The 13,819-nt window shown below is 74.9% G+C and overlaps 1 protein-coding gene across 1 annotated transcript in view; it reads left to right on the top strand.

The window, feature by feature from the left end:
- Positions 1 to 13,819, top strand: part of LAMA5 (laminin subunit alpha 5) — a 280,376-nt gene that overhangs the window by 148,591 nt on the left and 117,966 nt on the right. Inside the window, 3 exon segments of the mRNA XM_048497913.1 lie at positions 9,312 to 9,468; positions 13,474 to 13,610; positions 13,757 to 13,808. Coding sequence (XP_048353870.1) covers positions 9,312 to 9,468; positions 13,474 to 13,610; positions 13,757 to 13,808 — 346 coding nt within the window.

Here is a 13,819-nt window from a genome sequence, read left to right as displayed (position 1 = left end):
CCCCCCCCCACCCCCCCCCCCCCCCACCCCCCCCCCCCCCCACCCCCCCCCCCCCCCACCCCCCCCCCCCCCCACCCCCCCCCCCCCCCACCCCCCCCCCCCCCCACCCCCCCCCCCCCCCACCCCCCCCCCCCCCCACCCCCCCCCCCCCCCACCCCCCCCCCCCCCCACCCCCCCCCCCCCCCACCCCCCCCCCCCCCCACCCCCCCCCCCCCCCACCCCCCCCCCCCCCCACCCCCCCCCCCCCCCACCCCCCCCCCCCCCCACCCCCCCCCCCCCCCACCCCCCCCCCCCCCCACCCCCCCCCCCCCCCACCCCCCCCCCCCCCCACCCCCCCCCCCCCCCACCCCCCCCCCCCCCCACCCCCCCCCCCCCCCACCCCCCCCCCCCCCCACCCCCCCCCCCCCCCACCCCCCCCCCCCCCCACCCCCCCCCCCCCCCACCCCCCCCCCCCCCCACCCCCCCCCCCCCCCACCCCCCCCCCCCCCCACCCCCCCCCCCCCCCACCCCCCCCCCCCCCCACCCCCCCCCCCCCCCACCCCCCCCCCCCCCCACCCCCCCCCCCCCCCACCCCCCCCCCCCCCCACCCCCCCCCCCCCCCACCCCCCCCCCCCCCCACCCCCCCCCCCCCCCACCCCCCCCCCCCCCCACCCCCCCCCCCCCCCACCCCCCCCCCCCCCCACCCCCCCCCCCCCCCACCCCCCCCCCCCCCCACCCCCCCCCCCCCCCACCCCCCCCCCCCCCCACCCCCCCCCCCCCCCACCCCCCCCCCCCCCCACCCCCCCCCCCCCCCACCCCCCCCCCCCCCCACCCCCCCCCCCCCCCACCCCCCCCCCCCCCCACCCCCCCCCCCCCCCACCCCCCCCCCCCCCCACCCCCCCCCCCCCCCACCCCCCCCCCCCCCCACCCCCCCCCCCCCCCACCCCCCCCCCCCCCCACCCCCCCCCCCCCCCACCCCCCCCCCCCCCCACCCCCCCCCCCCCCCACCCCCCCCCCCCCCCACCCCCCCCCCCCCCCACCCCCCCCCCCCCCCACCCCCCCCCCCCCCCACCCCCCCCCCCCCCCACCCCCCCCCCCCCCCACCCCCCCCCCCCCCCACCCCCCCCCCCCCCCACCCCCCCCCCCCCCCACCCCCCCCCCCCCCCACCCCCCCCCCCCCCCACCCCCCCCCCCCCCCACCCCCCCCCCCCCCCACCCCCCCCCCCCCCCACCCCCCCCCCCCCCCACCCCCCCCCCCCCCCACCCCCCCCCCCCCCCACCCCCCCCCCCCCCCACCCCCCCCCCCCCCCACCCCCCCCCCCCCCCACCCCCCCCCCCCCCCACCCCCCCCCCCCCCCACCCCCCCCCCCCCCCACCCCCCCCCCCCCCCACCCCCCCCCCCCCCCACCCCCCCCCCCCCCCACCCCCCCCCCCCCCCACCCCCCCCCCCCCCCACCCCCCCCCCCCCCCACCCCCCCCCCCCCCCACCCCCCCCCCCCCCCACCCCCCCCCCCCCCCACCCCCCCCCCCCCCCACCCCCCCCCCCCCCCACCCCCCCCCCCCCCCACCCCCCCCCCCCCCCACCCCCCCCCCCCCCCACCCCCCCCCCCCCCCACCCCCCCCCCCCCCCACCCCCCCCCCCCCCCACCCCCCCCCCCCCCCACCCCCCCCCCCCCCCACCCCCCCCCCCCCCCACCCCCCCCCCCCCCCACCCCCCCCCCCCCCCACCCCCCCCCCCCCCCACCCCCCCCCCCCCCCACCCCCCCCCCCCCCCACCCCCCCCCCCCCCCACCCCCCCCCCCCCCCACCCCCCCCCCCCCCCACCCCCCCCCCCCCCCACCCCCCCCCCCCCCCACCCCCCCCCCCCCCCACCCCCCCCCCCCCCCACCCCCCCCCCCCCCCACCCCCCCCCCCCCCCACCCCCCCCCCCCCCCACCCCCCCCCCCCCCCACCCCCCCCCCCCCCCACCCCCCCCCCCCCCCACCCCCCCCCCCCCCCACCCCCCCCCCCCCCCACCCCCCCCCCCCCCCACCCCCCCCCCCCCCCACCCCCCCCCCCCCCCACCCCCCCCCCCCCCCACCCCCCCCCCCCCCCACCCCCCCCCCCCCCCACCCCCCCCCCCCCCCACCCCCCCCCCCCCCCACCCCCCCCCCCCCCCACCCCCCCCCCCCCCCACCCCCCCCCCCCCCCACCCCCCCCCCCCCCCACCCCCCCCCCCCCCCACCCCCCCCCCCCCCCACCCCCCCCCCCCCCCACCCCCCCCCCCCCCCACCCCCCCCCCCCCCCACCCCCCCCCCCCCCCACCCCCCCCCCCCCCCACCCCCCCCCCCCCCCACCCCCCCCCCCCCCCACCCCCCCCCCCCCCCACCCCCCCCCCCCCCCACCCCCCCCCCCCCCCACCCCCCCCCCCCCCCACCCCCCCCCCCCCCCACCCCCCCCCCCCCCCACCCCCCCCCCCCCCCACCCCCCCCCCCCCCCACCCCCCCCCCCCCCCACCCCCCCCCCCCCCCACCCCCCCCCCCCCCCACCCCCCCCCCCCCCCACCCCCCCCCCCCCCCACCCCCCCCCCCCCCCACCCCCCCCCCCCCCCACCCCCCCCCCCCCCCACCCCCCCCCCCCCCCACCCCCCCCCCCCCCCACCCCCCCCCCCCCCCACCCCCCCCCCCCCCCACCCCCCCCCCCCCCCACCCCCCCCCCCCCCCACCCCCCCCCCCCCCCACCCCCCCCCCCCCCCACCCCCCCCCCCCCCCACCCCCCCCCCCCCCCACCCCCCCCCCCCCCCACCCCCCCCCCCCCCCACCCCCCCCCCCCCCCACCCCCCCCCCCCCCCACCCCCCCCCCCCCCCACCCCCCCCCCCCCCCACCCCCCCCCCCCCCCACCCCCCCCCCCCCCCACCCCCCCCCCCCCCCACCCCCCCCCCCCCCCACCCCCCCCCCCCCCCACCCCCCCCCCCCCCCACCCCCCCCCCCCCCCACCCCCCCCCCCCCCCACCCCCCCCCCCCCCCACCCCCCCCCCCCCCCACCCCCCCCCCCCCCCACCCCCCCCCCCCCCCACCCCCCCCCCCCCCCACCCCCCCCCCCCCCCACCCCCCCCCCCCCCCACCCCCCCCCCCCCCCACCCCCCCCCCCCCCCACCCCCCCCCCCCCCCACCCCCCCCCCCCCCCACCCCCCCCCCCCCCCACCCCCCCCCCCCCCCACCCCCCCCCCCCCCCACCCCCCCCCCCCCCCACCCCCCCCCCCCCCCACCCCCCCCCCCCCCCACCCCCCCCCCCCCCCACCCCCCCCCCCCCCCACCCCCCCCCCCCCCCACCCCCCCCCCCCCCCACCCCCCCCCCCCCCCACCCCCCCCCCCCCCCACCCCCCCCCCCCCCCACCCCCCCCCCCCCCCACCCCCCCCCCCCCCCACCCCCCCCCCCCCCCACCCCCCCCCCCCCCCACCCCCCCCCCCCCCCACCCCCCCCCCCCCCCACCCCCCCCCCCCCCCACCCCCCCCCCCCCCCACCCCCCCCCCCCCCCACCCCCCCCCCCCCCCACCCCCCCCCCCCCCCACCCCCCCCCCCCCCCACCCCCCCCCCCCCCCACCCCCCCCCCCCCCCACCCCCCCCCCCCCCCACCCCCCCCCCCCCCCACCCCCCCCCCCCCCCACCCCCCCCCCCCCCCACCCCCCCCCCCCCCCACCCCCCCCCCCCCCCACCCCCCCCCCCCCCCACCCCCCCCCCCCCCCACCCCCCCCCCCCCCCACCCCCCCCCCCCCCCACCCCCCCCCCCCCCCACCCCCCCCCCCCCCCACCCCCCCCCCCCCCCACCCCCCCCCCCCCCCACCCCCCCCCCCCCCCACCCCCCCCCCCCCCCACCCCCCCCCCCCCCCACCCCCCCCCCCCCCCACCCCCCCCCCCCCCCACCCCCCCCCCCCCCCACCCCCCCCCCCCCCCACCCCCCCCCCCCCCCACCCCCCCCCCCCCCCACCCCCCCCCCCCCCCACCCCCCCCCCCCCCCACCCCCCCCCCCCCCCACCCCCCCCCCCCCCCACCCCCCCCCCCCCCCACCCCCCCCCCCCCCCACCCCCCCCCCCCCCCACCCCCCCCCCCCCCCACCCCCCCCCCCCCCCACCCCCCCCCCCCCCCACCCCCCCCCCCCCCCACCCCCCCCCCCCCCCACCCCCCCCCCCCCCCACCCCCCCCCCCCCCCACCCCCCCCCCCCCCCACCCCCCCCCCCCCCCACCCCCCCCCCCCCCCACCCCCCCCCCCCCCCACCCCCCCCCCCCCCCACCCCCCCCCCCCCCCACCCCCCCCCCCCCCCACCCCCCCCCCCCCCCACCCCCCCCCCCCCCCACCCCCCCCCCCCCCCACCCCCCCCCCCCCCCACCCCCCCCCCCCCCCACCCCCCCCCCCCCCCACCCCCCCCCCCCCCCACCCCCCCCCCCCCCCACCCCCCCCCCCCCCCACCCCCCCCCCCCCCCACCCCCCCCCCCCCCCACCCCCCCCCCCCCCCACCCCCCCCCCCCCCCACCCCCCCCCCCCCCCACCCCCCCCCCCCCCCACCCCCCCCCCCCCCCACCCCCCCCCCCCCCCACCCCCCCCCCCCCCCACCCCCCCCCCCCCCCACCCCCCCCCCCCCCCACCCCCCCCCCCCCCCACCCCCCCCCCCCCCCACCCCCCCCCCCCCCCACCCCCCCCCCCCCCCACCCCCCCCCCCCCCCACCCCCCCCCCCCCCCACCCCCCCCCCCCCCCACCCCCCCCCCCCCCCACCCCCCCCCCCCCCCACCCCCCCCCCCCCCCACCCCCCCCCCCCCCCACCCCCCCCCCCCCCCACCCCCCCCCCCCCCCACCCCCCCCCCCCCCCACCCCCCCCCCCCCCCACCCCCCCCCCCCCCCACCCCCCCCCCCCCCCACCCCCCCCCCCCCCCACCCCCCCCCCCCCCCACCCCCCCCCCCCCCCACCCCCCCCCCCCCCCACCCCCCCCCCCCCCCACCCCCCCCCCCCCCCACCCCCCCCCCCCCCCACCCCCCCCCCCCCCCACCCCCCCCCCCCCCCACCCCCCCCCCCCCCCACCCCCCCCCCCCCCCACCCCCCCCCCCCCCCACCCCCCCCCCCCCCCACCCCCCCCCCCCCCCACCCCCCCCCCCCCCCACCCCCCCCCCCCCCCACCCCCCCCCCCCCCCACCCCCCCCCCCCCCCACCCCCCCCCCCCCCCACCCCCCCCCCCCCCCACCCCCCCCCCCCCCCACCCCCCCCCCCCCCCACCCCCCCCCCCCCCCACCCCCCCCCCCCCCCACCCCCCCCCCCCCCCACCCCCCCCCCCCCCCACCCCCCCCCCCCCCCACCCCCCCCCCCCCCCACCCCCCCCCCCCCCCACCCCCCCCCCCCCCCACCCCCCCCCCCCCCCACCCCCCCCCCCCCCCACCCCCCCCCCCCCCCACCCCCCCCCCCCCCCACCCCCCCCCCCCCCCACCCCCCCCCCCCCCCACCCCCCCCCCCCCCCACCCCCCCCCCCCCCCACCCCCCCCCCCCCCCACCCCCCCCCCCCCCCACCCCCCCCCCCCCCCACCCCCCCCCCCCCCCACCCCCCCCCCCCCCCACCCCCCCCCCCCCCCACCCCCCCCCCCCCCCACCCCCCCCCCCCCCCACCCCCCCCCCCCCCCACCCCCCCCCCCCCCCACCCCCCCCCCCCCCCACCCCCCCCCCCCCCCACCCCCCCCCCCCCCCACCCCCCCCCCCCCCCACCCCCCCCCCCCCCCACCCCCCCCCCCCCCCACCCCCCCCCCCCCCCACCCCCCCCCCCCCCCACCCCCCCCCCCCCCCACCCCCCCCCCCCCCCACCCCCCCCCCCCCCCACCCCCCCCCCCCCCCACCCCCCCCCCCCCCCACCCCCCCCCCCCCCCACCCCCCCCCCCCCCCACCCCCCCCCCCCCCCACCCCCCCCCCCCCCCACCCCCCCCCCCCCCCACCCCCCCCCCCCCCCACCCCCCCCCCCCCCCACCCCCCCCCCCCCCCACCCCCCCCCCCCCCCACCCCCCCCCCCCCCCACCCCCCCCCCCCCCCACCCCCCCCCCCCCCCACCCCCCCCCCCCCCCACCCCCCCCCCCCCCCACCCCCCCCCCCCCCCACCCCCCCCCCCCCCCACCCCCCCCCCCCCCCACCCCCCCCCCCCCCCACCCCCCCCCCCCCCCACCCCCCCCCCCCCCCACCCCCCCCCCCCCCCACCCCCCCCCCCCCCCACCCCCCCCCCCCCCCACCCCCCCCCCCCCCCACCCCCCCCCCCCCCCACCCCCCCCCCCCCCCACCCCCCCCCCCCCCCACCCCCCCCCCCCCCCACCCCCCCCCCCCCCCACCCCCCCCCCCCCCCACCCCCCCCCCCCCCCACCCCCCCCCCCCCCCACCCCCCCCCCCCCCCACCCCCCCCCCCCCCCACCCCCCCCCCCCCCCACCCCCCCCCCCCCCCACCCCCCCCCCCCCCCACCCCCCCCCCCCCCCACCCCCCCCCCCCCCCACCCCCCCCCCCCCCCACCCCCCCCCCCCCCCACCCCCCCCCCCCCCCACCCCCCCCCCCCCCCACCCCCCCCCCCCCCCACCCCCCCCCCCCCCCACCCCCCCCCCCCCCCACCCCCCCCCCCCCCCACCCCCCCCCCCCCCCACCCCCCCCCCCCCCCACCCCCCCCCCCCCCCACCCCCCCCCCCCCCCACCCCCCCCCCCCCCCACCCCCCCCCCCCCCCACCCCCCCCCCCCCCCACCCCCCCCCCCCCCCACCCCCCCCCCCCCCCACCCCCCCCCCCCCCCACCCCCCCCCCCCCCCACCCCCCCCCCCCCCCACCCCCCCCCCCCCCCACCCCCCCCCCCCCCCACCCCCCCCCCCCCCCACCCCCCCCCCCCCCCACCCCCCCCCCCCCCCACCCCCCCCCCCCCCCACCCCCCCCCCCCCCCACCCCCCCCCCCCCCCACCCCCCCCCCCCCCCACCCCCCCCCCCCCCCACCCCCCCCCCCCCCCACCCCCCCCCCCCCCCACCCCCCCCCCCCCCCACCCCCCCCCCCCCCCACCCCCCCCCCCCCCCACCCCCCCCCCCCCCCACCCCCCCCCCCCCCCACCCCCCCCCCCCCCCACCCCCCCCCCCCCCCACCCCCCCCCCCCCCCACCCCCCCCCCCCCCCACCCCCCCCCCCCCCCACCCCCCCCCCCCCCCACCCCCCCCCCCCCCCACCCCCCCCCCCCCCCACCCCCCCCCCCCCCCACCCCCCCCCCCCCCCACCCCCCCCCCCCCCCACCCCCCCCCCCCCCCACCCCCCCCCCCCCCCACCCCCCCCCCCCCCCACCCCCCCCCCCCCCCACCCCCCCCCCCCCCCACCCCCCCCCCCCCCCACCCCCCCCCCCCCCCACCCCCCCCCCCCCCCACCCCCCCCCCCCCCCACCCCCCCCCCCCCCCACCCCCCCCCCCCCCCACCCCCCCCCCCCCCCACCCCCCCCCCCCCCCACCCCCCCCCCCCCCCACCCCCCCCCCCCCCCACCCCCCCCCCCCCCCACCCCCCCCCCCCCCCACCCCCCCCCCCCCCCACCCCCCCCCCCCCCCACCCCCCCCCCCCCCCACCCCCCCCCCCCCCCACCCCCCCCCCCCCCCACCCCCCCCCCCCCCCACCCCCCCCCCCCCCCACCCCCCCCCCCCCCCACCCCCCCCCCCCCCCACCCCCCCCCCCCCCCACCCCCCCCCCCCCCCACCCCCCCCCCCCCCCACCCCCCCCCCCCCCCACCCCCCCCCCCCCCCACCCCCCCCCCCCCCCACCCCCCCCCCCCCCCACCCCCCCCCCCCCCCACCCCCCCCCCCCCCCACCCCCCCCCCCCCCCACCCCCCCCCCCCCCCACCCCCCCCCCCCCCCACCCCCCCCCCCCCCCACCCCCCCCCCCCCCCACCCCCCCCCCCCCCCACCCCCCCCCCCCCCCACCCCCCCCCCCCCCCACCCCCCCCCCCCCCCACCCCCCCCCCCCCCCACCCCCCCCCCCCCCCACCCCCCCCCCCCCCCACCCCCCCCCCCCCCCACCCCCCCCCCCCCCCACCCCCCCCCCCCCCCACCCCCCCCCCCCCCCACCCCCCCCCCCCCCCACCCCCCCCCCCCCCCACCCCCCCCCCCCCCCACCCCCCCCCCCCCCCACCCCCCCCCCCCCCCACCCCCCCCCCCCCCCACCCCCCCCCCCCCCCACCCCCCCCCCCCCCCACCCCCCCCCCCCCCCACCCCCCCCCCCCCCCACCCCCCCCCCCCCCCACCCCCCCCCCCCCCCACCCCCCCCCCCCCCCACCCCCCCCCCCCCCCACCCCCCCCCCCCCCCACAATGGAAACTGTAGTCCATAACATCTGGAGGGCCGCGAGTTTGACACCTGTGCCCTAAACCTATGATGGAACTATGAAGGTAGAAACAAGCCAATGACCGTGGTCACCAGAAATAAGGAGCAGGTTTACTTTCCACCCACTAATTCATCATGATGTGGATGCGAGTCAGCAACCGACTTACTCCGTAATCTCATGGGCCTTCCCAGGCAAGGAGATGGACCGGTATGCCATTACTCAACTCTCTGGGTAGAAAACCTCCGAATTCTTGAAGTTCCTTTGGCCCTGGCCTTCATCTAAAAACCACACAGATTCAGAATACAGCTTCCAAAACAAAGTGACAAGATATTTGCATAAATACCCCGGGGCACAAACTATTGCTTTGCCGAGCGCATCTTCTTGCGTACCAAAAGGATTACAAAATAAAAATTAGCAGATCCTAAATATGATTCAGCAGACATAAGAACATAAGAAAGAACAAGCCAGCTGGATCAGACCAGAGTCCATCTAGTCCAGCTCTCTGCTACTCACAGTGGCCCACCAGGTGCCTTTGGGAGCTCACATGCAGGATGTGAAAGCAATGGCCTGCTGCTGCTGCCGCTGCTCCCAAGCACCTGGTCTGCTAAGGCATTTGCAATCTGAGATCAAGGAGGATCAAGATTGGTAGCCAGAGAGCGACTTCTCCTCCATCAATCTGTCCAAACCCTTTTTAAAGCTTCTTGGTCCATGTGTTAGTGGTAGCCACTTCACTGCAATTCCTGTGGCAGCATATATCTTGTAAAACAAATTTAAATCACACGCTATGGAAGAAGTGTTTCCTTTTATTAGTTCTAATCCTTCTCCCCAGCATTTTCTTGCAGCAATTAATGTCTCTGGTTCTTGTATTTTCTTGTGGGAGAAGAGGGGAAACATTTCTCTCTGACAACATTTTCTACCCCATGCACTTGTGTTCTTCATGACTCAGATGGAAATAAAAGCATTTTAATTGCGTGCATCCCTTGTTTGTTGTCTCCAGACCAGCTAGAGACGATTATATCCCCGATCTTCACCACCTGAAATATGAACTGGAAGAGGGCACGACGCTGGAGGGGAGGCCCGTTCGCTTTGGATACAACCCTCTAGAATTTGAGAACTTCAGCTGGAGGGGATACACCCAAATGTCTTCCATCCAGGTGTAGCCTTTGGTCAGTCCTGTCTCTTTTTACCTGTAGAGGGCAATTGCAGGGGAATCCTTTATACAATATGGGATTTCTCTGTAACTTTGGCAAAGCACTTCTATAAGGAAATAACAGGTAGAAAAGTCATACGTACGTCATCTCATGTTAACAGGTTGCCCACATAACTGCACGGCACATGCACAGAAGTTGGCTCCTCTGTGCGCATGCCCCGTGCAACAGAACAGACACATGCGCAGTAGGCACGCTCGATGATCTACGTATGCTTTTCAAAGTTTTTCTTGCTATGGAAATGCTTCTTCCCTCCGCTTCCTGTTGGAAATTTGTAACCTTTGAAATAGCCTCGAATGTGTGAGGGATCTATCCACGTTTTACCCAAAGGGTTTCTCAAGAAGCCAATGCGAAATGGTTGCTCCGTGTTTGTGTATGTAGTTGAGAGCCTGTTTGTGCTAACGTTAGATTTACAAAGTGAGTAGCTAGATGGATGCCAGTAAATCTTAGGTCAAGAACATATCAATGTGCTTCAGGTCTCTTCCTCATTATCTTAAAATAATGCGTTTTCAAACTACTTTCACAACCAGTTTTGGTGGGTAGATTTTGCTATGGCTCCCAAGACAGCTTCCAGAGTACCTGTTAGCAGTTTGAAAGTGCATTATTCTGCATGTGCGGAATGAGCCCTAGTTTCTCAGGAAGTATCAGTCCCAGGAATCATGTAAGACACTGTCCGTTAGCAGAAACACACACACAGACACAGGCCTCCTAAGTAGTTATAGTCACCCACTTCCTCCTGTCTCCCTGTTGCAACTCTGCGCGTTTCCCTGTTCCTGAAAAGAAAGGAAAATCATCTTCAACTCATTCCTGTCCAGTATGTGGCTTTGGGGTTTTCAGCTTGGGTTTGCTCGGGGTTTTCTGTTTGTTTGTTTGCTTGTTTGTTTTTTGTCTGCTTGAAGAAAGGTAGCTGGTTTCTTGCCTGACTCGGTACTGGAGAATCTCTAGAACTTCCTGTCTGGAGAAGCCGTTTCTTCTCTTAAACCTGATGTTGGCACAGATAAAGCATCTTTATGCATCTGTGGCTGTAGGTCAGTTAGGATTCTACTGTGTAGCTTTGGAAGCTTTGGAGAATATTCTTTTTTCTTCATTTCTTTGTCCCCTTAAAATAGCGCCTGAGGGCCTTCTCCTCTTGTTCTCATTAGGTTTTGTTGGGAGATGCTTTCCAGAGCTCTTTGAACTATTTTGATGCTTAATGGCTAAGAGTGCTCATTCCACAATTCCATGACTGACTTAAAGATAGGAGATTTAGAAGGTAGACTGTTTTTCTGCAGAACGTTCTAGAACACCTGCAGGCCTCTCATCCAGCTGTGTTGGGAATGTAGCTTAAGACGAAGCTCCTCTAATCGGCCTCTACTCTGCATATGGTCAACTAACTTGCATGGAGTTTGGAATGCCAGGCCACCGAAATGAACACTCTAGTTTTTTTCTGTTTAAATGTTCTAGTCATTGGTTAGCCAAGATGTCCCATGCCTTCAAGTTGGATCCAGTGGCGCCGCACCCCTCTCCCAAGACAGAATGGACATAATAGCACTTTTACTGTAGGAAAATAAATAAACAAAGGGATTGTTTTTGCACGTTTTTCTCATCCCAGTGAAACCTACTTTGCTCCTTAAGATGTTCCTAGAGTGCACTTGTCCCCAGGAAATAAAAGGCCTTCCATATTATTGAGCAGAAGTTCTTGCAGGGAACTCTGCGAGCGGCAGCAGCAGGGGCGGAGGAATCTCGATCCACCACTTTCTGTCCACTGGTTCTGCTGTTGGATCTTTTAAGATCACGAAACAAACACGCCCATTTTCGGCGCTAAGGAAAAAAGAAAACATGTCTTGTAGTTTTTATCCATAAACGGTTTTGGAAGTAAGTAGAGACTGGTGATATTAGCGAAAGTCCTCACCACCTTCTCTTGTGAGAGAGCACTTGAGAATAGCCTGTGCTGGGCCTTGAAGGACTATCACCTAAAGCAGCCATATGCATCTGTTGGCGTGGGGAAGTGGTTCGGAAGTGCTTGAGCCCGCCTGACCCCTCTGAGGTGCCGTGTGGGTCACCCAGCCCAAGAAGCAGGGAGAAATGGGCAGCCCCCATTGCTTCCTCTTGGAAACTGGCCCCAGTGTAGAAAAAGACAGTAGGTCAGTGGTTACCAGCTATTACTGCTGACCCGAAGGGTCTGAGCCAACAGGCCCCTGAAACTCTTGCAGAGTTGGTAGAGCTTAGTTGCGCTCACTTCTGGCCACCAGCAGCCCTCTTAGGAAATGTCCTATGGCTTATGGGAAAATGGCCCGTGCGGAAATTTTCCTGTAAGTTACATGGCCAATCCATTTGGGGGATTAGAGAGCCCTTGAACTGAAGTTCTTCAGGGTGTCTTTGAGTCACTATTCACGTTGTTGTTTTAGGACAAAGGCACAGTTTCAGTGGTGGGATCCAAAAATATTAGTAACAGGTTCCCATGGTGGTGGGATTCAAACAGTGGCGTAGCGCCAATGGGGCTGGGCGGGGCATTCCGGGTGCTTTGGAGTATTTACACTCTCTCTGTTACCAAAAAAGTCTCACTGCAAAAGTTCCTAATTTCCAGCTGGTATTTTTCTGCCCATAATTTAAACCCATTATAGCAAGTCCTATCATCTGCTGCCAACAGAAACAACTACTTCTCCTCTAATTGACTGCCTGTCAAATACTTAATACTTTCCAATACTTAATTTTGTTTCTAGAAATCAAAAGAAGGATACTTTCCTTAAACAAGGAACTTTACCATATTTCTAAAACATGTTTTTAAAACAGCCCAACAGGGAGGAATTAATCCCGCTTTCTCTACCAAGTCAGTTGCTAGCCAGCCAGCATAGGAAACAATGGTGACTCTCATGACTTTTGGACCCAATGGAATTTCTAACGGAGAAGCAGACCTCACCAGTAACCTTCTCTCTCAGCACGCACATGTGCCACCTTAGTAACTCCACTTCCTTTTGGAACTGGTGAGAACCTGCTGGATCCCACCTCTGCACAGTTTCTCTCATGCCGGCCTTCCAGCCTTTGGTGACTACAGATAGACACGCGACTTGCTGGTGAAAGATACGCAGTTCATGCTGTTTTCATTCCCAGTCTCTTTCGCGCCCATGCCATGCCCATAACTTAGGGGATTTTCTTGATACAAATGTTACACTGAGTCCTGGGAATGATTGTCAGGAGCCCTCATGTTAGCTTGAGTCCTCACATTGGCCTGAGTCCTCACCCGGGGCCGAGTCCTCTTGTTAAACTGAGTCCTCGCATCACGTTGAGTCCCGAAAATGATTGGCAGGTGTGCTCCCCAGTTTTCAACTTGTAAGTCAGGATGCAGCCCTTGTAGGTGTCAGCAAAAGTCTCCATCTCTTTCTTGGGAGCCTTTCTCCTGAAAACAGCAGTGGCGTAGTGGTTAAGAGCAGGTCCATTCTAATCTGGAGGAACCGGGTTTGATTCCCAGCTCTGCCGCCTGAGCTGTGGAGGCTTATCTGGAGAATTCAAATTTGCCTGTGCATTCCCACACATGCCAGCTGGGTGACCTTGGGCGAGTCAGAGATCTGCGGAGTTCTCTCAGCCCCATCCACCTCACAGGGTGTTTGTTGTGAGGGGGGAAGGGCAAGGAGATTGTAAGCACCTTTGTGTCTCCTATAGGAGAGAAAAGGGGGGTATAAATCCAAACTCCTCTTCCTTTCTGCCCCTTTGGCTCTAGACTGTGGAGTGTGCATTTCGGGCAAGGCTGAATAGACGACTGAGGTGGAATGTGCTGTAGTGCATCAGAGGCATCTCTCTTTATCCTTTGGCCGTTCTGTAATGATAGGACGGGGCTGGCTTGATCCCTTCTCTGCTTTGGCATGCTGGTTATGGGAGCAGGAATCCGGGCGTGCTGTGCTTTGTGCTGGTGGCAGGTGACGGTGGAGGTTATTTAAGGTGTGCTCTGCTTCTCTCCCCTTTCTCTCCCACCAGCCCAAGGTAGTGGTGACCCTCAGTGTGACCTCCCCTGACCTGTTCCACCTCGTCTTCCGCCACGTCAACCGGGGGCCTGCCAATGTGAAAGGGAGGGTCTCAGTCCTTGAGGAAGCAGCGCATTGCCGGTGGCAACTGTAAGTGCAAAATACGCTTTTATTTAAAACCCCCCCCCCCCTCAATTTCCGTCCCAAAATCAAATCAATAAACCGGCTGCCCCTTTGGTTTCAGTGCAGCAACGTTTCCTCCCTCCCTCAAAAAAGCTCTGCCACCCCTATCATAGATTGTGGGCCTCCTCAAACATTGTGCCCTCTGTGAAATATGGGAAATTGGCTGTATGTCCCGA

The sequence above is a fragment of the Sphaerodactylus townsendi genome, linkage group LG05, assembly GCF_021028975.2.
Source record: "Sphaerodactylus townsendi isolate TG3544 linkage group LG05, MPM_Stown_v2.3, whole genome shotgun sequence".
In the NCBI taxonomy this organism is placed as follows: domain Eukaryota; kingdom Metazoa; phylum Chordata; class Lepidosauria; order Squamata; family Sphaerodactylidae; genus Sphaerodactylus; species Sphaerodactylus townsendi.
Note: the sequence above shows the minus strand (reverse complement) of the source record. Positions and strands in the feature narration are given on the sequence as shown.